Source organism: Orycteropus afer, unplaced genomic scaffold, assembly GCF_000298275.1.
Source record: "Orycteropus afer afer isolate SDZICR_OR568_19922 unplaced genomic scaffold, OryAfe1.0 scaffold00221, whole genome shotgun sequence".
NCBI lineage: Eukaryota > Metazoa > Chordata > Mammalia > Tubulidentata > Orycteropodidae > Orycteropus > Orycteropus afer.
Window position 1 is genome coordinate 2,613,473 of NW_006921808.1, and position 22,491 is coordinate 2,635,963.

Sequence of the window (22,491 nt, forward strand, 5' to 3'; positions counted from 1 at the left end):
ACCTTGAACAAATTGCCATTTGGTGCTTTTTTCCCAGGTTTCTCAAAGAGCTTGGAGCTTAGTGTAGAACTGAATTTCCTATCATCCCTCCTCGCTGCCTCCTCACCTCTATGGACTGGTGTAGGGTAGGGCACAGTGCAGTGTGTTGAGGTCTGTATTTGTGGATGGCCTTATTGAATCTCACCATGACCAGTCTTACACTTATATTCCTGCTACTCTTCTGGGGCTGCTGGAAACCCCAATGACTGAGCTGTTTTTATTGTACCAGAACAATCTAGGCTTCGTGTGAGGACAGAAATTCAGCGTGCTAATCTTTCATACTTCAGCTGCAGTCAGTTGCTTTCCCGCCTCCTGGCAAGCTAAGCATTGAGAGAGAGGAAGAATGATGAGTAATGAGGACTAATTTCATCTTTTGATTTGTGCATGGGCCCATCACATGAGCAAAAAGGCCCTATGTGCTGCCTTGGGTGACAGATTCTCTATCCTGGGGGCTGGTATGGGAGGATTGCTCACACCTAGCAAGGAGTGGCAGGTGGGAGAAGTATAACAGCCAGCCTGTGAAGGGCAGCCAGGACTTCACAAGACAAGAACAGCAACTGGTGGCCAAAGGAGGCTGAGGTTGTTTTCTGACTGCCCAGCAGAGCTGAGTGTTGAGGCTTATTCACCACTCAGTTGCTGTGTGATTGGTCCACGCTGAGCCAGCCAAGCCTTGTAGTCACTAACGTGACATTCCAATTGCTTCCTCATTGCTATAGAATGGTTTTGCTGGTAAGGGAAAAGGCATAATTTCTCTACTACCACTGAGACATCTTAAAAGGACTTTAGCATACTATATTTCAAATTTCTAAGAGCTGTGAAGCTCAAGGTCTCCACCACCCAGATCTGTAGTTGGAAGAGTTGAGTTAAGAAGTTGTTTATAAATTACTACTTTGTGCCCCAAAGTGTGCAAGAGTGTAAAGGATTTGAAAGAAGTGGACAATTGATTTTGCCACTTCTGAGGGGCAGACAGCCCAGTATAGCTGGAATCAGACTTGTCAACAAGGTGATATGGGGAGAGGAGAGTTTGACAGAGGTGCAGCATCCAAAATGTTGCAGGCCTCATCCTCTAAGCTCAGGCTGTTTTCAGTTGAGAGAGACGTTTGGTTCTTTTGTCTCCCTCCACTGCCACCACCTGCCCCCAACTTGCCCTTTTCTGCCTCCTTTCTGCCTGCAAAGAGAATCCAGGGAATTGAGATTTACAGGTGGGTGAGACAAGGATCTTTATTTCTGCTGAAAGGAAGTGTTCAGAGTATTTCTCATTCATAAACCCTTTGAAAACCTTGGAGTAAAAAAAAAAAATACTCTATCATACAAAAGTAGGAAGCTAGGTCTAAATATATAACTCAGCCTTGTATTTATGTAATTCTGTTCTCTGAACAGCTCAGAATGCTTAAAAGATACCAACTCATTCATTCTCACTACCTCCCTAGAAGTTCTGGATCTTTCTCCTTAGCAGCCCTCAGGGGAAACTGGGGCAAATGGAGAGGTAATGACTCAGCCTGCATCACAGGATGGGCTGCTCCCCTGTGTCCCCTTCATCTTTTCTGTGATTAGGGCTTGACCCTGTATTCTAGCTGCACAAATAAGGAAACTGAGGCCTAGGGAAATGGGCTCCTAGCTGAATGGAAAGGGAATATGGAGGAGGAGAAATTACCACCTAATATATGGAAGTGACATTTTCATTTTGCCTTATAATATAGGGAGACTGTGAATTGCTTGCTGTTCAAGATGACTTAGGGATAAGGAAGGGGTAATTGAGGATGTGGCCAAATGCTGACATTGAGGGTAGGACTCCAGCAGCTGGGAGAAATGGGCATTGAGTGTCCTTGATAGACAGGTAAAATGAACAAGTGGAATCATTTAAGGAGCATTATAGAGCATTATAGTACAAACACAAATGGTTTGTACTCAACTATTAACTTGAAAGTTGGAGGTTTGAAGAACCTACCCCTGAAGAAAGGCCTGGCAATCTGCTTCTGTTAAGATTATAGCCAAGAATACTCCATGGAACAGTTCTACTTTGTAATGCATTGGGTTACCATGAGAAGAAATTGACTGTACTGTGGCATGCTAGAACATGGTGTTGAATGCCTCCAAGCATTGAAAACAGAAGGTTTTGGAAGTATGGTAGGCTGAGAGATGACAGAAGTCCACAACTTGTGTCCAGATGGTTCTTTGGGACCTGTGGGCTGCAGGCTCCAGGAGGGCAGGGGCTGGTCTGTCTGGTTACTCATGGTGTCCCTAGCCTCTAACATTGTGTTTAGCTCTGAGGAGCATGAAGTACATGCTCAATGAATGTGAGCGATGAATGAATGTGAAGGGCAGTGTTTAGAGTCAGGGGTCTGTGCAGGGTCTAGCAGGGATGAGTGAGAGGCTTGGCCGTTTGCCTGGTATCTCACTTGTTATCTTTCCTGGTCTTCTCCTCTCCCACTCCACATTATTTCTTTGCAGATCCAGCCCGTGTCCTCAACATGCCACCTGTTATTTATGTGCCCGTGGGAATTCATGGCTATATCCGCTGCCCTGTGGATGCAGAGCCACCAGCTACCATGGTCAAGTGGAACAAGGATGGCCGGCCCCTACAGATTGAGAAGGTGCTAAAGAGACATGTACTGGGATTTGGAATGAGAATATAGAATATATTATAATGCTTCCTTTGGGGGTCTGAGTCTCTGCCAAATCTAAAAATTGGGAAAACAAAAGAGTTGTTTCTAAAGGGTCCACAGGTAGGTAGGTGCTGGCCTTTTTTAAATGTTTGCTCATCTCTTGTGGCACTTAGACCCCCAGACAATAGCTGGTGTTCTGTAAGTGCTCATCGACTGGCTGGTTCCTTTGCTGGCCAGCTTGTGCCATAGCCAAGTAGAGTTGGGGCTGAGTGTCCATTCCCTGACTGTTGTTCCTGTTGTTGTGTGCTCTGGCAGAACCTGGGCTGGACCTTAATGGAGGATGGCTCCATTCGAATTGAGGAGGCCACAGAGGAGGCTCTTGGCACTTATACCTGTGTGCCTTACAATACCTTGGGGACCATGGGCCAGTCTGCTCCTGCACGACTTGTCCTAAAGGTAAGGGTACAGGGCTGCATGGGATATTGAGTGGGATGCTTGAAGTGTATGACTTCACATACTTGGCTATGCATCTGTTCCTAGGATCCACCATATTTTACGGTGCTACCAGGCTGGGAGTATAGGCAGGAAGCTGGTCGGGAACTACTCATTCCCTGTGCAGCAGCAGGAGATCCCTTCCCTGTTATCACGTGGAGAAAGGTACCTTTGGGTTCTCGACTCCTGGGAGCTCTGTTGAGGGTGTTGATTCACTCTCCCAGTGAATTTGACAGCCCTTCTATAGCCAGCCCAAAGGTTGATTGAAGACAGGGCTTCCTGGAGCAAGGGGTTTTCTGGAGGAGAGTACAGTGGGAGGGGTGAAGGCTGTCCACTTTAGCTTGGCATGGACTCTTGAGATGATGATGGCATGTCTACTCCCCTGCCCTGACGTGGCCCTTCCTTCCCACACCCTGCTCCTTGTTTTTCTCCCTGACCCTTGCTTGGCCAAGGTAGGGAAGCCCAGCAGAAGCAAGCACAATGCCCTGCCCAGTGGGAGTCTTCAGTTCCGAGCACTGAGCAAGGAAGACCACGGAGAGTGGGAGTGTGTTGCCACCAATGTGGTCACCAGCATCACTGCCAGTACCCACCTCACAGTCATAGGTATGTGGACTGGGAGGACCTGAGTACAGGGCTGCACAGGGTCTACATGTTCAGTGATATCTTTTCTGTCAGTCCATTCCCTATACCCAGAGTCCACTGTGGGCAGACCCAACTCTGTGGACTCTCTGAAAGTAAATGCCAACATGGTGCCTATCCTCAGAGAATTCTGTTTTCTGATGGGGAGAGGCAAAATGTACCCAAGAACTGCCTGACATAAATGAAGCATGTACTAACTTCCCCATGTCAGCAATGTTGACCATTCAGAGCTCTAAGAGGGCCTAACGGGAAACTGGAATGATTGGAAGGATTAGATAGAGAAAGGATTAGATATTTGGAAGGGTGGTACTGATCTGATGGGCCTAGCAGGGAGGAAGAGGAGGGCAGAATGCTGGGAGAGGGCTGAGGCAGGGGCAGTGATTCATAGACCCAATACCTGAGGCATCTAGCATCACACTTTTATTTCCTAAAATATATCTCCAGGATCTCAGCTTTGTGCCAGTGTAGTCTGTCCTTTATTAGGATGGACAGCTATACCCATAATAGTAGCCACTAGTTTGAGCAATGGCTATGAGTGTTAGGCATGGGACCAAGTCATGTGCATAGCTCATCATATAATTCTCCCCAAAACTTAAGAGATGTGCTGGCATTTTCCTCACTCTATGCTTGTTGAAACTGAGGTAGAGGGGACTAAATACCTTGTCCCATAGCACATCACTAGGAAGTGGTGAGACCAGAACTGAAACTGGAGTCAAAGTCCTTAGCCACCCATGTATTCCTCATTGTCATTGTGACAGTGGAAGACCCTTTCCTTGTTCAGGACAGGCTTGGCTGATCAAGAGCAGTATACGCTTTGATTGTCTCTCCAGACCAGATTCCTATATGGTAGGGTAACTCTTTGGCTTTGCCTGTGACCTTAAAGGAGAGGACTTCCATGCCCACCAGGTGGACTGGGATCAGGAGGACTGGGTTTCTCTTTGGTCTGTGTTCCCATGGTCATGCTGTCTTCTGCCATGCTGACTGGATCTGCCTAGTTAATATAGTTCCTTTTTCATCTGCCTACCCAGGTGGGTCAGAGGGTCAGCAACCCCCGGCATCCCTGCATTCCCAATCACTCACATGTGGGATTCTATTTTGATACCATGTACCTTCGCCTCTTAGCCTAGATCAAGACTGTGGGCATCTGGCCCCATTGTCTCATGCTCTTTCCAGTCTGAGAGTTTCCATGTAATCTTCAGGCACTAGCCCTCATGCCCCAGGCAGTGTCCGGGTCCAGGTCTCCATGACAGCTGCCAACGTGTCCTGGGAGCCCAGCTATGACGGAGGATATGAGCAGACATTCTCAGTTTGGTACGGACCTCTGTGAGTCACCCTCGCATGCTTTGCTCTCTGCTTCTCCCCTCCAGACCTCAGTCTGCCCCAGGGTGGGTCAAGGTCATGAGGAGGATATGGGTGCTTTGCCCACCAGTCCTCCAGACAATGAGGTGGGGTGGGGACAGTGGCAAGGTTCTTGCGGGTGATAAGGGTGGCTGTGAGAGAATATAACATTCCTGCAGTCCCAACCCTTCAGGTTTGGGTACCTGTTTGGGCTTTGCCTCAGTTTTCTATCACCCTCTGCTGCTCGTTATCTTACTGTTCTCCTTTTGTGTGTGTGTGTCTGTGGCTCATACTTTTCTAGGCTTCTCTGTCCTCTGGAGTCTGGGAGAGACTCCTAATTGACAAGGCCTTTGTAAAGCACTCAGCCCAAGGCTCAGAGTCTAATTTTATTCTATCCTTTTCCCCGTGATTCAACAACTGTGTGGAAAAGAGGTGCTCACCCTCCTGGCATTTTCTGTCTAAGACCATGTGGCTAAAATGAATAAATGTATTATTCATTTAGCTGGATGTGGTGATTTGAGTCCTTGGATTAGATAGAGATCTTGAAGACATGAATTAGAATGCAGACAGGAGGTATAGAGAAGATGTAAAGAAGCAGATGCAGTCTTCTCCATCCTTTAGGATCTCCCCTCCATACCTTTCTGGAACCTAGACTGTGGCCATGGCAGCCCTGTGAAATCCTGGAGCAGGGGTATGGGCCCTCCCTTCCCCTTCTTCAACAGGTTCACGTGGGCAGCATCCCCAGCCAGGCACCACCAGAACTAGGGGAGGGAAAACCATACTACAGAGAGGAACCTCACAGGGCTGCAGAGACCTGGTTTTTTTTTTTTTTTTTTTTTTTTAAGCATAATATTTTATTGTGTTTTTGGTGAAAGTTTACACAGCACATTACTTACTGCTGTGGAGTGAAGCCTGACTCATAGCGATCCCTCCTTGGGTTTCCGAGGCAACATCACTATAAAAGTAGATTGCCCAATCTTCCTTCTGACGAGCGGCTGATGGGTTTGAAAGGCCAGCCTTCTGGTTAGCAGTCAAATGCCTTAGACACTACACCACCAGAGCTCCCACACAGCACATTAAAAACCAAACCAAACTCACTGCCATTGAGTCGCATCTGATTCATAGCGATCCCTCCTTGGGTTTCCAAGGCAGTATCACTACGGAAGTAGATTGTTCAATCTTCCTTCTGAGGAGTGGCTGGTGGGTTTGAACCACCAGCCTTCTGGTTAGCAGTCAAATGCCTTAGGCTCTATGCTACCAGAGCTCCCATACAGCACATTAGGTTAACACATTTAACAATTTTTATACAAGTTTTCTGTGATACTGGTTACATTTTTCACAATGTGCCAGCATTCTCAGAATTTCCATTTTTTTTGTTGACTTCACTGCTCCTCCTTCCTTTTTTTGTTCCAGGGTAAACTTTGACTGTTTGATCTCATGTAGTTGATTATTTAAGGAAGCACAGTACTTATGAGTGATACTCTTTATGTTATAAGCCAATCTTTTATTTGAATGAAAGGTGACCTCTGAAAGTGGCTTCAGTTCTAGTTCCAAGGGTGATAGTCTTGGGGGTTCCTCTAGTCTCTATCAGTACAGAAAGTCTGGCATTTTTCAGGAATTTGAGTTATGCCCTACATTTTTCTCACATATTCTCTGAGCCCTTCTATTGTGTTCCTGGCAGAACAGTTGGTAGTGGAAGCTGGTCACCATATAGTTTTTCTGGTTGCAGGTTAGATGAAGCCATGGACTATTAGTCCTGTGGACTAGTTTCCTCTTTGAGTCTTTGGTACTTTCATTCTCTTTTGTTCCAGATGAGTAGAGACCCATAGTTGGATCATAGATGGCCACTCACAAGCTTTTAAACCACAGATGCTACTCATCAAACTAAGATGTAGAACTGTTATGAACTGTTATGCCAATTGACTGAGTTGTCACATGGCACTGTGATCCTAAAGCTTTTACCCAATAAACCAATCCCACAAGGTATTTGGATATATCTAGGAAGTCTCCCTAACTCTGCTCTCTATGTGCTTTATTATGTATATGGATATATATGCAGCACACACAAACATGTATATACATATTCATACAGATACACCTATGCTTATGTACTCTGATATGTCTTCCTATCTGCATATATATCTACCTACCTAACCACATACGTATTTTTTGGTTGTTATTACTGTTGCAGAATTACATGTTATAGCATTTATGAAATTTTTTCCTTATTCTTACATACTTCTTCTGTCTTCATTTACCTTGGTCAAGTTATGCAGTCTTCTCCCATATTGGGTATTGCTTTTTCTATCACCAGAATAACAAGTGTTTACTATTATTGGGAGAAATTCCTGGTGAGTTTAGGGCAGCACTCACACTAAGGGCTGAAAGACCCAAGAAATGACCCAGAGCTGTTTTCAGTGTTGTGGATTTATTGGGACTTAGTCCAAAGGTGGCAGGCTGGATGGACGAGAGACAAAGAGAGAAAACCACATTATCTTAAAGCTACAGGCAGTTTTTATACTGAAGTACACAAAATGGGCACCCTGTCAAGCTTACATGACATTCTACTTTCACTCTTGCATGCCCACATTCCAGGAAGTAGAGTTCTGGGCCCAGGTGTCCGTGGAAATCTCTCAGGGCTGTTTCAAGGCCTGGTTTACAGCACTGCATGCCCGCAAAAACAATGATTAGAATGAGGCAGCCTGGTAAGGACCTTTGACATCTGTAGGTATGCACAGTGTTTACCCTACAATTATCTAGAAAGTGATTCTTCTTCCCTCTTCCTCCCATCCTTGGTGGTGTTGTTGTTGTTATGTGCTGTTGAGTCGGCCCTGACTCATAGCGACCCCACCTTGGGTTGCTGAGGCAGTATCACTATGGAAGTAGGTTGCCCAACCTTCCTTCCGAGGAGTGGCTGGTGGGTTTGAACTGCCAGCCTTCTGGTTAGCAGTCAAGTGCCTTAGGCACTATGCTACCAGAGAATGTTGCTTTCTGTGTGCATACCTATTATTGACTTTATAAAAGTGAGACCATACAATATTTGTCCTTTTGTGACTGATTTTTTTCACTCAATATAATGTCCTCCAGATTCATCCATGTTATGTTTCATGGGCTCATCATTATTCTTTATAGTTGTGTGGTATTCCATTGTATGTATGTACCACAGTTTGTTTATCCATTCATCCATTGATGAGCACTTAGAGGTTTCTACCTTTTAACTATTACAAATAATGCTACAATGAACATAGATGTGCATATGTCTATTCATGTCACTGCTCTTAAATCTCTAGGATATATACCTAGAAGTGAAATTGCTGGATCTTAAGGTATTTCTATTTCTAGCTTTTTGAGGAAATGCCATACTGTTTTCCATAATGTTATAACAAAGACCGCTTGATAAACTTCCTGACCACAAGTGGAATGAGCCTGTCCCTGTCCTATCATGATGATATGATGTGTAACCTCCAGACTCTGGCTCTCTTGGGCATTCTGAGTTCTGGATGGACACCTGGGCCCAGATGACAAGCCAGGCTGGGGACAGCCTCCTCTCTGGGTTACAGCTGGAACACCATCCTGCCCCCTATCTCAGGAGTTTAGCAGCAGGATTGAGAGACCTATGCAGGGCCATGGGGCTGCCAGGCTAGGTAGCCAGGGAGAGGCATTTCATATGGATATTTGGGGATGCCCACGTTGAAGGTCTAGGTGGGGGGCTCCAGTTGTAGTTTGGGGTGTCCCTTGCTGCTTGTTGCTCTGCTTCATGCTGTGGCTCATCTGTATCATTTCTCATGCTCACTTGCTTTGATGCCCTGGGTTGGGTTAGGGTATGGTAGGACCCAGGCATGGGAGACTTCCTTCTTCCTCCCTCTTTGACTATCTAACTCTGTGATTGACTCAGATGTTGCCAATAAGCTAGCTGCTTTTTGCTCTGCTTTCAGCTACCTCAGCTCACTTTCCTGGGCATGCAGGGTAGTGAGACTTCAACGTGGAAGGGAGCCTGGTGGGTATGCATTCAGTAATCTAGATTGGCTGCCTGAAGAGGGTATCAGGTCTCAGTCCCATGGACCAGCATCTCCTCTCTGTGGTGACGAGCTGATATTGCACCTTAGACAACCAGCTCAGTGCCTGTGTCGGTGAAGTATGTTGGCAGATGACAACGCTCAGCCCCAGGTTCCCATTTTCATGCGTAGTGCAACTTTCTGACCCATTCTGGGGACTCCTGGCCATCTTTGCCACATGTCCTAGACAGTGGACATGTACAGACAATCTAAATATGATTAAACTAAGCCTCTGGTTAGCCTGCACCCCCTCCCACACTGCTGTCCCTGGAAGAGGGCACCAAGGTTTACCGGGGCTCCTTTCTTGAGCCTCCTAATGAGCTTCTTGTGCTCATTCCTACCAGGGTGCTTGCCTGTTCCTAGTGTTCTCACTTTCCTAGGCAAAGCCCACTTACTATGAGTAATCTTCCTCTCTGAGTGTTGCTACAGATGAACTGTCCAATAGCAGTTGGCTATGTGACCAGTGTTTTAGCATTAATCACACCTCAGTGTCCCTTTAAGTAAAGGAAGTACTAATGGTGTCATGAGGATTGACATTGCCAAAGTGGGGCAAACCAGCCTACTCTGGCCATGAACCTAGGGAACCCAGCCCCCCACACTTTACTGAAGACTTTACATGTGCTCTCTTTTCTCCAGTGTAACCCACCCTGTCCCCTGTCCCTTGTCCTCTCTCTTTCTTTTTGGCCAGGATGAAGCGGGCACAGTTTGGGCCCCATGACTGGCTATCCTTGCCAGTGCCACCGGGACCCAACTGGTTGCTGGTGGATACTCTGGAGCCTGAGACAGCGTACCAGTTCAGTGTCCTGGCCCAGAACAAGCTTGGGACGAGCGCCTTCAGTGAGGTGGTCACTGTGAACACTTTAGGTGAGGGGCTCTGGACTGTGACATCTTGAGGATGTTTGCTAGGAGAGCTGGGGTATATGGAGATGATGGTAATGGTCTAATAAGCAGCTAAGATATATTGCTTTTTTATATGCCAGGCACCTTGAAATGCTTTGTATGATCATGTCATTTGATTCTACCAACAAGAATTTGACAAAGCATTCTATAAGGTTTGCCAGGTCCTAAGTATCTAGTCCCACTTCATAACAGGTATGGGTGAGACCCTGTTGCATCCTCAGATGGAAAGAAGAGGGTTAGGATTGTATCCTTCTTGGTTAGGCCACATGTTTGCATCTTCCTACAGCTTTTTAGGGCAATTAGAAACCCTTCTTCTTTTTTCTGTTTTGCTTGCTGATAATTTCCTTTGGCCCACATCCTTATTTGGTGGTTGATGTGTGCCTGTTTCCCCCATTGAGTTTCTTTCTACATGCAAGCTCTTCCCTTCTGGGCCTGGTTGTACACTCTGTCCTGCCTGGTTGAAGTCAGATCTGCTCTTCTCTTGGAAGCAAGATAGCAGCTTCAGCCAGCTTTTCACAAGGTATGGCAGGTGGCATACCTCAGCCTTGTTCTTAGACTCTTTTGCCATACGTACTGCCACCAAGGTGGGTGCAATGAGAGAATACTTGTCCAGCTTCTCTCTCTGGGCCCTCATTTCTCCACCTGGTCCAAGCAGGGAATTGATAGCATGAAAATGATAGTCCTAGTTTCTTAGAACAAAAATTAAAATGTATTTTAATTACAATTAATTCTTTATTTCTTCCTATAGTCCCCTACTTTTTTTTTTTTTTTTTTTTTTCCTTCTGAAGTATTTTGTTGCCATATAAGGATCCCTGGTGTTGCAATTTAAGCATTTGGCTTCTAATGGAAAGAAACCTACTCAGTCCTGTAGGGTTGCTATGAGTTAGAACTGACTCAATGGCAATGAGTATTCCCTCATAAGAGTTCCTGGGTGCTGCAAATAGTTGATATGCTTGACTGCTAACTGAAAGTTTGGAGGTTCAAGTCTACCCACAGGCACCTTGGAAGAAAGTCCTGGTAATCTATTTTGCAAAAATCAGCCATTGAAAACTCTATGGAGCACAGTTCTATTTTCACACACATGAGGCTACTAAGAGTCAGAATCAGCTTTATGACAGCTGTTACTTTTTAATTCCCTCACATATGTCCTTTAGAGGTCCTTTGAAAGTAGCATCATGAATGTCTAGGCCCACTTACCCTGAATTCTTTTTTTTTTCATCAGGAGAGCTATTTTATGTGACACTCTTTTTGCCTCTGAAATGGTACCTGCATAGGCGCTGGTGATGTGAAGGCTCTGGGTCCATGGCCACACCAAGATGTGTATAGCCAGGACACAGCACAAGTGGGTGAGGATATAATAGCCTCTGCACTCTCCAACCATCTCTCCCACCTCTTCTTCTGGCCATAGCATTCCCTATCACAACTCCAGAACCCCTGGTGCTGGTTACCCCACCGAGGTGCCTCACAGCCAACCGGACCCAGCAGGGTGTGCTCCTATCTTGGCTCCCTCCTGCCAACCACAGCTTCCCCATTGACCGCTACATCATGGAGTTCCGTGTCGGGGAGCGCTGGGAGACACTGGATGATGTCATCCCAGGTTCTGAGGGAGAGTTCTTCGCCAAGGACCTTTCACAGGTGAGGGCTTTCTTTGCTCTGCCTCTTTTTCCCAAACTCTGGAGAGGACATGACTCTAGAGCAATTAGGAACTTTGAATAACCCAACTTAGACTTATGAGGTCAAAGCATTCTGCACTTACCTCCATTCCTATATTCTCCAAATCTGATATCAAGGTTTAGAATCCTCAGATCATGGCAGTGGAAGCCCACAGACTCAGGGCAGCTCTGTGACATGGAGAATTGTGCTGCATTGAAGGTTTTCCTGAGCACTAGAAGGAGCCAGGGCAGGGCAGGCTTGGAGCGTGGTGTGTATATTCAGAGCACTGGCCTCAGTCTTTGCTGCCTGGCTAGCCTGGCTTGGGCAGAGGATTTCCCAGGATTATCTTCCATGTTTGCCCAGATATTCCCACCCCTCCTCCTTCCCCCAATTAAGAGCTGAGAAACACTGGAAGAAAATATATTTTCTCTTTTTATAGCTTACCCCTTTAAACTTTGAAAAAGTCTTTCACTGGGGAGGGGACACAGCTTATTTCATAGATACAGATGCCTACATAGAAATATATCTTCTTTCTGCCTGCCCTCCCTGACACTTTTGTTCAATACAGTGCTGGAATAATGTGTATTTCTCTCCCAGCACCAAGAATGTGACTTCATGCTCGTGGCTTGAAATTAGCCACAGTGGGATATTTTTGTCATAGATGTTGGCAAATGCTACAAGTAGGGCTTTTTTTTTAATCTCCTAACTCCAGAGCATTGGCCATTATACATTTACCAGTACATTTACCTTGTCCATGAAAGGCCATGTGCAGTGATAGAGGGGTTGCTGGTGGGGTCAGTGGTTGTCTCAGGCCTGCTGACAGGGTGCTGTCCCTGGGCTGCAGGACACCTGGTACGAGTTCCGGGTTCTGGCTGTCATGCAGGATCTGATCAGCGAGCCCAGCAACATTGCCGGTGTCTCCAGCACAGGTACTGTGGGGGGTTCTCTTATACTTACAGGGATGGAAGCCCCAGATCCAAATGTGGGTCTCTTTGTGGAATAGTTAATGTAGGAACAGAGGCTATATTGGAGAGTAAGGAGACCCAAAACCAAACTCACTGCTGTCAAGTTGGATCCAACTCATAGCGACCCCTCCTTGGGTTTCTGAGGCAGTATGACTACGGAAGTAGATTGCCCAGCCTTCCTTCTGAGGAATGGCTGGTGGGTTTGAATCACCAGCCTTCTGGTTAGCAGTCAAATGCCTTAGGCAGTATGCCACCACAGCTCCCAGTAAGGACACAATCAATTGAAATTGCATGAACTATAGCATTTCTTATATGCTTCAGACCCATGTTCAGCTTCCATGAAGAATGATATTTTATCCAGCTAAAGAGACTGGTTTCTGACAGATTCTGTAAGCTACTTACAGAAAGAAACTCAACTAAGCTTCTCATGACAGTGCTCAAAAAGAACCTGATTTAATGCCTAGTCTGGTAGCATAGTGGCTAAGACATTTGCCTGCTAACCAGACGGCTGGCGGTTCAAACCCACCAGCCACTCCTCGGAAGGAAGGTTGGGCAATCCTACTTCCGTAGTGATACTGCCTCGGAAGCCCAAGGAGGGGTCGCTATGAGTCGGGTTTGACTCGACGGCACATAACAACAACAACAACAGGGGTGGTGTGGTGAATTGCTGAGAAGAGACAATAGGTCCATAAGTATTTATTGAATGCTTAGTTTAAGCCCTCTTTGTAGTTATGTTTAGAATATTGTTGTTTGGTATTTTTCCCTCACCTTCTTCCTTTCCCTGGATTTCTTCAGGACAAATAAAGTCAAGTCCTTAGCAAGTCCTTAGCATTTTCACCATTCTTCCGTGGGCCCTGGTTCCATTTCTATACCTCTTCCTCCAGCTATGATTTCTGAAACATAGCAGTGTTCCTCTCCCATGAACTGGTTCTCTTGGTATGGGAAGAGGCTTAGTAATCAAGCAGTGGCACCTTAGAAAGACCCTTGGGACCAATGGACAAGGATCTTGGCCAAGAAACTCACACAGCAGGACTCCTAAAGTTCCAAAATCCTGGTATGAGACAGACTGGGGCAGGGCAGGAGAGCACAAGGTAGGAGTGGAATAGAGTGAAACTTTTGTAATATATTAGGCATCACTTTTTTTTTTCTTTTTCTTTCTTCTTTTTTTTTTTTTAACACAGGTACTCCCAATAGGCAGCAGAGCCCAGCCTATTCTATTCTTGGTTTCTCTTCAGGGAGGGGTCAGGGAGATGGAAGAGCAGGGTGCAGAGTTTGCAGCTAAATACAAGACTTAGGGTTTCACAGGCTCATCCCAGTAAACTGTTAAGTGCTCGTAATTTCATGACTGGCTCACATGAGAGTTGAGGATGCAGTCGATGCAGCATGCCTTGTACTTAGGCCTGCCATTCCCAAAGCTGCAGTATTCATTTCCTACGCAACCAATTAGCATGATTTAGATCGTTTTTATCCATCATTATTAACATAGCAATGGATTCTGGCCAGATGTATCACAATATTTGAGTTTTTCCCTTTGTTGAATCTGAGCAAAAAGTGGAACTTCTGCTGTGCCTGTCCTATGAGGGATAATACCATAGACTAGAGACAGGAAGCCTGAGTCTAGCCCTGGTCTGTCACCAACTAGCTATGTGAATTTGGACAGGAAGAGTGGCTCTACTCATTATCTGTAAAACAAGGGGATTGGAGCATTACTTCTTATGTCCTTGCCAGCTCTTTCATTCTGTGCCTGAAATAAACAAGACATACTGAAAAGTTGCAGTGCCTGACTATAATGAGTTGAAAATGGATGAATTTGAATTCCATGTAATAGTTTCTCTCACTGTTATAGTATTTTATCTCCAGGTACTTTCACATCTGGTCCCTCATTTTATAATGAGACACTATGGTGTTAGGGAGAAGATACTGGACTAGAAGTCAGACCATCTGGGTTCTAGTTTACTCAAAATCAGTAAATCACAGTTTTACTGATGATTAAGAGAATGAGTAGAATACCACCTCCTCTGTCAACCTCTCGGGGTTAATGTGAGAATACCAGATAACATAAGGCACTAGACAAGTATACAACTTACTGCCATCAAGTCGATCCTGACATAGTGACCCCTCCTTGGGCTTCTGAAGCAGTACCTCTATGGAAGTAGATTGCCCAGTCTTCCTTCCGAGGAGTGGCTGGTGGGTTTGAACCACCAGCCTTCTGGTTAGAGGTCAAATACCTTAGGCACTATACCATCAGAGCTCCCAGACAAGTACAGATTACTATTAAAATTATTATTCCCATAAGGATATGACATATATGTTATTATCCTTTATCAAGCTATGCAGAAATTACTTGGCTTCTGTATACACCTCTATCTGCCATACAGATCTGTTCTGTGTTAGTTTGGGTGGATCCTTGACATGGTCTGTTCTCAGAAGTGGGTAGCATCTCTGAAGATGACGTGTCACAGGTGTTTGGGTGGCATTTAGAGTGTGCCACCTTTCCCTGCAGACATCTTCCCACAGCCGGATCTGACTGAGGATGGGCTGGCTCGGCCCGTGCTAGCTGGAATTGTGGCCACCATCTGCTTCCTGGCAGCAGCCATCCTGTTCAGCACCCTGGCTGCCTGCTTTGTCAACAAACAGCGCAAGCGTAAGCTCAAGCGTAAAAAAGGTGGGTTTCCACCCTACCCCCTGCGATGTCTGCCGAGGTTTTAAATACTCCCCACCAGGAGAGATGGACCATTTCATTTTTACTGTGTACCCTTTCAAAATGTGGAAGCTGGGATCTTATGGTTAGACTTGATTTGGAAAAGTCAGGTGGGAGGCAGGGGTGAGTCTGGATGAAGGCAGGATGTGGCAATGGACCCAAAGACACCTCAGATAAGGGAGAGCTCATCCTTTTTTGTGTTGCTTCAGGTTGATGATGTCTTGGGCTACAGGTGTGGAGTTTATGGCATTTCAGGCTTTGTACCTTTCTCTTTCCTTTCCTTTCCAGATCCCCCACTCTCCATAACTCATTGCAGAAAGAGTCTGGAGTCCCCGTAAGTATCTTTGGACCTGAGATAAATGTGAAGTGGCTATTTGGGTCTGCAGGTAGAGGTAGAAGGCCTTGCTCAAGCTCACCATAATTAGTTTCTAAGCTGGATACTGCTAATTGATCTGCCTGTTATTAGTACATAGTCCACACAAATGGAAGGGTGCAGTAGTGTGGATAATCCAAATTAGTGGATAATATAAAAACCATCTCTTTAGCTTTGGGATGTATTTCTGTAATTTTTTTCATCTGAATAGATTTTCCTTCTCTCTCTCTCCGTGTTTTTTTTTCTTTTTTTAAAATAATGTTTTATTGTGTTTTTGGTGAAGATTTACACAATAACTTAGGTTCCCATTCAACAATTTGTACACAAATTTTTCAGTGACATTGGTTACCTTCTTCACAATGTATGAGCATCCTTATTATTTCTGTTCTGGTGGCTTCATTTTCCATGTAGCTTTTCTGCCTTCTTGCCTTCTCATCTTTGTTTTAAAAAACTATTGTTGACTGGTCTCATATGGATGATTTTTTATAGGCATGCAGTGATAGTCTTTATTTTGTGAGCCACAGATATACACCTTCTTAATATGTTTTGCTTAAGTTAATGATAAAATAAGCTTGCATTTCTTGAGCTCTCACCAACTTCCCTGGGGATAAAATTGGAAATGTGACTAGACCAGGTGTGCTGGTAACAAGGACCAGCCAGAGTGGAGATGTGGGCATTCATCCAAAGAATGGGTTGATGCACACTTAAACTGTTGGGAATGGTCTGAAGTAACCACACCAAAGCATACAGTCTTACTGTGCTCTTTCCCTTAGTCTTGTGCTATTATTGTTCCTAAGAGAACAAGAAAGAAGGGTAGGCTTTTCCTTTTATGCTTTAGCTCCTGCTTGTTCTCTGCTCTCTCTAGCCTGTCCTCGGGCAAAGTGAGCCCTGAAAGCATCCGTACACTCCGGGCCCCATCAGAGTCCTCAGATGACCAGGGACAGCCAGCAGCCAAAAGGATGCTGAGCCCCACACGGGAGAAGGAGCTGTCACTGTATAAGAAGACCAAGAGGGCCATCAGCAGCAAAAAGTACAGTGTGGCCAAGGCTGAAGCGGAGGCTGAGGCCACCACACCCATTGAGCTCATCAGCCGGGGCCCTGATGGACGCTTTGTGATGGGCCCCGCGGAAATGGAGCCTTCACTGAAGAGCAGGCGTATCGAGGGCTTCCCCTTTGCTGAAGAGACTGACATGTATCCCGAGTTCCGCCAGTCCGATGAGGAAAATGATGACCCACTGGTGCCCACTTCTGTGGCTGCCCTCAAGTCCCAGTTGACTCCAATGTCATCCAGCCAGGAGTCCTACCTGCCACCACCAGCATACAGCCCTCGGTTCCAGCCCCGGGGACTGGAGGGCCCCAGTGGCCTGGAAGGGCATCTCCAGGCCACAGGCCAAGCCCGGCCACCAGTGCCCCGGCCCTTCCATCATGGCCAGTATTACGGGTACCTCAGCAGCAGCAGCCCTGGGGAGGTGGAGCCGCCTCCCTTCTACATGCCAGAAGTGGGCAGCCCTTTGAGCTCAGTCATGTCTTCCCCACCCCTGCATACTGAGGGTCCTTTTGGCCATCCCACCATCCCTGAGGAAAATGGAGAGAATGCATCCAACAGCACCTTGCCCTTGACTCAGACACCAACAGGTGGGCGCTCCCCTGAGCCCTGGGGCCGACCAGAGTTCCCTTTTGGTGGGCTGGAGGCCCCAGGCATGATGTTTCCTCACCAGCTGCACCCTTGTGATATAGCTGAGAGTCTGCAGTCCCAGGCCTGTCTCCCCCGAGGACTGCCCCCTGCCTCCCTTCAGGTGCCCGCAGCCTACCCAGGCATCCTGTCTCTGGAGGCACCAAAGAGTTGGGCAGGCAAGTCTCCAGGCAGGGGCCTGGCCCCAGCACCCACCACCGCCAAGTGGCAGGACAAGCCTATGCAACCTCTGGTGAGCCAAGGGCAGCTTAGACACACCAGCCAAGGCATGGGCATACCGGTGTTGCCTTACCCTGAGCCAGCTGAGCCGGGAGGGCGGGCCGGCCCCAGCACCTTTGGCCTGGACACCCGGTGGTATGAGCCCCAGCCCCGGTCCCGGCCCAGCCCCCGGCAAGCCCGGCGAGCTGAGCCCAGTTTACATCAAGTGGTGCTACAGCCCTCGAGGCTCTCACCTCTGACCCAAAGTCCTCTGAGCTCCCGCACGGGCTCTCCTGAGCTGGCTGCCAGAGCCCGGCCACGCCCAGGTCTCCTGCAGCAGGCAGAGATGTCCGAGATCAGTCTGCAGCCACCTGCCTCCGTCAGCTTCTCCCGCAAGTCCACACCTTCTACGGGCTCCCCATCTCAGAGCAGCCGCAGCGGCAGCCCCAGCTATCGTCCTGCCATGGGCTTTACTACGCTGGCCACAGGCTACCCCTCCCCACCACTGGGCCCTGCAGGGCCTGGGGACAGCTTGGATGTGTTTGGACAGACACATTCCCCTCGAAGAATGGGGGAGGAGCTGCTCAGACCAGAGCCCCCACCACCAACATTACCTACTTCAGGGTGAGTATGAGCTGCTTTCTCCTGTCATTTTTCTGGTTGACTTCCTTCCCCCCATTCCCTGCCCTGCCCTCCACCCTTTTCATCAACCCAAATGACAGGGCTTATTTGGACATGCTGCAACATCCCCCTGGGAGAAGAGTTTTGGTTGGCATTGGCAGGGTGTGGTCACTCGGTGGGGGTGGGGCTTACCTGCCCAGGTACCCTGCCAGGAGCATGAGGGATCTTCTCCACCCAGTACAGAGCTTTTAGGAGGTCCCAGAGTAACTGGGAGAATGGGCACAAATGGGGAAGGGGAGTGGCATGGTACATTAGAGCAGATGGCCTCTCTGAATGGTCTTTCATTTGGTTTCTCTTCAAGTTGAGTGCCCACCATTACCCTGTGATCCTGGCATTGGGGGGCCATTCTAGGGGGTTGCCCAGAGGTCTGTGTCCAGCTTCCTTTCCTTCTCTGGCCCTTCCTCTTTGATAAGCAGGACCCAGCAGTGTGACCTCCCTGGAACACCAGGCCAGGGGCCTCCTCATCCCAAAGTCCTGACCCTTAGCAGCAACTAGTGAGTGCCAGCCTCCAGTCCCCTCCCTGCAGCTTCTCCTAAAGGGGGCATCCTGAAGGTGGGGAGACATCTCTCAGGCTTGGTGAACGTTTTTCCTGGAGCCACACACCCCACCCCACCTGTGTGCCTCGCAGGAAGCTGCAGACAGACAGACAGACAAACCAGCTCCCGCAAGCAGCCCGACTGAAAGAGCACCCTCTAAACTGTAGCAGCTGGTATTCCAGGTACCAGAGTCTGCCTGGACCACTGTTTGTGCCTCTTTTTTCTTGTCCTTCTTCCCACCCTCTTCTCCTCCTCCTCCTCGCCCTTCCTTCCTTCTCGAGTCTCAGTCTCTCTGTCTTCCTCTTTTTTCTCCCCTTCTTTGGGGTGACCTGACCTGCTCAGAGTAGCCTGCAGCATCTCCTGATATCCCCTCAGTTGCTACCTCCCTCTCTATTTCTCTCTCTGGTTCGATCCTTGGTCTCTTCTTGGTGTAGCCGCCTATGGAGGGGAGCAGAGAGGCCCAGAGGAGGCTGGGTGGTGGTAGGAAGGGTGGAGGAGGTTCAGGAGGAGGGCTCCCAGCACTCTTCCTTGTCCCCATGCAGGGACCCTCACTCCACTCTGCCCTCTGGTACCTGGGAGTGCAAGCCTCACCTCCCACCCTCAGCACCCCTGCGGCCTGTGGGAGGAACAGGGAGTGGGCAAAGGGAGTGGACCACTCTGTTGAGGATGGTCATGTATGGGTTGGAGCTGCGCACCCAGTGAGTGCCTGTTGAGCAAGAGATGGTGCGCTGCAGCCCAGCCCTGTTGTCTGTGCTTTGTGCTGCGCGCTCATCTGCTTTGTTCCATCGTCGTCGTGGTCTGTTGCTTCTCTGTCTCCTCTCCTCCCCTCAACCCATTCTCGGCTGCCTGTCGGTTCTCTGCTCCCTGCCTCCTTCCCTCCTTCCCTCTGGGTGTGCGGGGTGGTTCCCCAGGCTGGTGTTGATAACTGCTTTGTTTCTGATTGATCTCAGCTATCTGGGCAGTGTTGTCGAGACAAGCCTCTCCTCAGCTCAATAGGTAAGGGAGCTCCCTCCGCGGCTGGGGCAGGGCTGGGGGCGGGTGGACAGATGGATGGGGCTTTGCCAGGGCCATTGCTTCCTTTAAAGGGGAATGAAGGGACAGACACACCATTTCCCCTTTCACTCCCCCTGTAGGGGCGGCAGACTCTGCTGCCCAAGTATCCAAGGCTTCTAGGTTCCTCACAGAGTACTGCTTCCACAGCCCTGGGCCGCGCTTCGTCACTGCCTGGCTGCAGCTTGGGATCCCCACCCCAGAGCCCCTGCAGTTTTCCTCACTCACTTGCTTCCCTGCTGCCACCCACTGGAGCTTCTTACAGAAGCCCAAGGGCTGCATGCACCAGAGGGCTGGAACACCAAGGTGTGCTCTGCATCTCTGTGTCCTTGGAGTCTGGACACCCCTTCCATCCTGTTTCCCAGCAGCCACAGCCGTAGTGCACCTTCTATCTCCTGAAGACTTGAGTCACCTTCAGGGCTCTAGCCCCCACTGTCTTCTTGGGTTCTGAATACTTTTCAGTTCCCAAAAGTGCCCAAGGCTGGGCTGTGGCCAAGCTCCTTCTTCAGCAGCAGGTCGGTGAGGAGGCCAGTCTTCCTCAGGACCTCGTACCCCCTGGTGCTGCCAGGCCAAGGGCAGGGACATGTCCCTGCTCGGCCATACTCCTCACATTCTGTAGCCTGCTCCTGATGGCTACAGGACTAGGGGATTGACCTTGCCCTTAGTTTCATGTTGCTTTTAGACCCCTCTACTAGCTACCTCAACTGGCTTGGGCCTGAACTCTAGGGAAGGATCTTGGTAGGGGGGCACTCTAGCAGGGGAGGACAGAGGGTCCCCCAGGCAGAAGGCAAGAGGTAGAAATTGCAGGTGATGCCACACTGGCATCTTTCCTGCTCTATCTGTGATGTTGGTTAGAGGAACCTGGGCATTTAGAGGAAGGTCAGTCTCTTAAAAAGGCTCACTCTGTGGCACTCAAGATGTCTCAGAAAGAGGCTTCCTCTGCCACAGACTCCATTGCCCATGCTTCGGGGATATGTAATGTGGGTTCCAGGCACACGGTAGGAATGAGAGCCTCCATCTTGGTTATGTCTGGCCTCCCTAGGTGAGAAGTATCTATGTTTCTTTCCACTTAGAGATATCAAGGGAAGATGATTATAACATGGGACTCAGTAAGAATTGTCTCCCACAAAGAGCACTGCCTTGCTATTTCTTACGATCTTGGCTAAATCATAGTTAGCAGCCATGAGGTGTGGAGTTGGGTATGAGGATAGCTGGGAGCACAATGCAACATTGGCTCTGGAGGTGGTATGGAGGGAACAGGAAATGTTGCCTGCTCACCTGTTGAGGGCCTTCCAGGATGGAGGGATCCAGAGCATCTCCCTCTATCCTAACCTGCCTTCTTTTTTCTAGTGACAACTCCTCTGTTTACCTTGGTGTGATGGGGCTGGTATCAGCTCTCTCACCCTAGCTCCAGGGAAGTACCTGGATTCCATTCTCATTTGCTGCTTCCACCCCCTGTCTTTCCTCACTGTCCCCACTGTGCCTGATCTAAGGGCACTGAGCTCCCGTAACATTGCTGTGGTAAACCCAGAAACCAGGGACAGAGATGTGGAGCCATTGTTGCTTCCTGGCCCACCAGCAGCCCCAGACTTGCAGAAGGTTGACCCTCATGGTGCTGGGTGGCAGGGATACCTGCCCACTGACTTGCTTGTGGAACGACCCCAAGGTGTGCCAGCTGTGGGGCCATTGGGAACTGTGAGGCCCTCTGTAGAAGCTGTCTTCATGCTGCGCCTTTGCATGTCTCCACTTGGTCTTGCTTGGAGAGGCTGTGGCGCCTCTTGTCTACGTGCATTCTCTCTGTTCCTTTCTCCTTCCATTTCTTTCCTTTTCCTTCTCCTATAGCTGTTTCCCTTGTTCCTCTTCTTTTATCTCTCCCCCCTTTTTTTATCTTCCCAACCCCCATTTCAGAATGGGGAGTTGTGTTGTGTGGACTAGTTATTGTCGTAACCTGCTGGGAGGCAGAGCTGTCCTTTCAGTTCCCTGCCTGATGTTAGTAGCACCCTACATTCACATCTTCAAATCTGCGACCTTGGTAATGCAGGTGGGTTTGGCATATGCATGTGGCCCCTTCAACTTGGTAAACTCCAAGAAGGAACTCCCATTTGGAAATATGCTCTGACCCCACTAGAAAGGCACTCTCTTGTAGTTAAAGCTGGGTAGGTGCTAACCTCCAGACTCCTGAGTTTCCATTTTGTCTCTACCTTGTGTATGAATGATGTTCCTCTGCCCCTGACCTACAGTGCATAATCAGGCAAGCAGTGTTTGCTTTCAGGGAACTAAGGAGAGGAGGAAAACACTCTTAAAACCAGTGCTTCTGCCTATTGACTATGGGAAACTAGAAAGTGTGTCATTGTGGTCATCTTTTAGGGCATTAAGGGAAGAGACGGTCTGGGTAGAATCTAACTTACATGTCCTGGTGGTTTGCCTACAGTTTGAACCTGGCTGCTTCTTTTCTCAAGGAGCTCTGGTAGCATAGTGCCTAAAGCACTTGACTGCTAACCAGTAAGCTGGGAGTTCAAACCCACCAGCCACTCCTTGGAAGGAAGATTGGGCAATCTACTTCCATAGTGAT

The 22,491-nt window shown here is 48.2% G+C and overlaps 1 protein-coding gene across 1 annotated transcript in view; it reads left to right on the forward strand.

Moving 5' to 3' along the window:
- IGSF9B (immunoglobulin superfamily member 9B) overlaps positions 1-22,491 on the forward strand; it is a 67,637-nt gene that overhangs the window by 38,434 nt on the left and 6,712 nt on the right. The window contains exons 8-18 of the mRNA XM_007948730.2: positions 2,491-2,633; positions 2,961-3,101; positions 3,186-3,302; positions 3,590-3,740; positions 4,976-5,087; positions 9,858-10,033; positions 11,478-11,704; positions 12,567-12,651; positions 15,191-15,352; positions 15,677-15,722; positions 16,627-18,276. Coding sequence (XP_007946921.2) covers positions 2,491-2,633; positions 2,961-3,101; positions 3,186-3,302; positions 3,590-3,740; positions 4,976-5,087; positions 9,858-10,033; positions 11,478-11,704; positions 12,567-12,651; positions 15,191-15,352; positions 15,677-15,722; positions 16,627-18,276 — 3,010 coding nt within the window. The remainder of the gene's footprint in view (positions 1-2,490; positions 2,634-2,960; positions 3,102-3,185; positions 3,303-3,589; positions 3,741-4,975; positions 5,088-9,857; positions 10,034-11,477; positions 11,705-12,566; positions 12,652-15,190; positions 15,353-15,676; positions 15,723-16,626; positions 18,277-22,491) is intronic.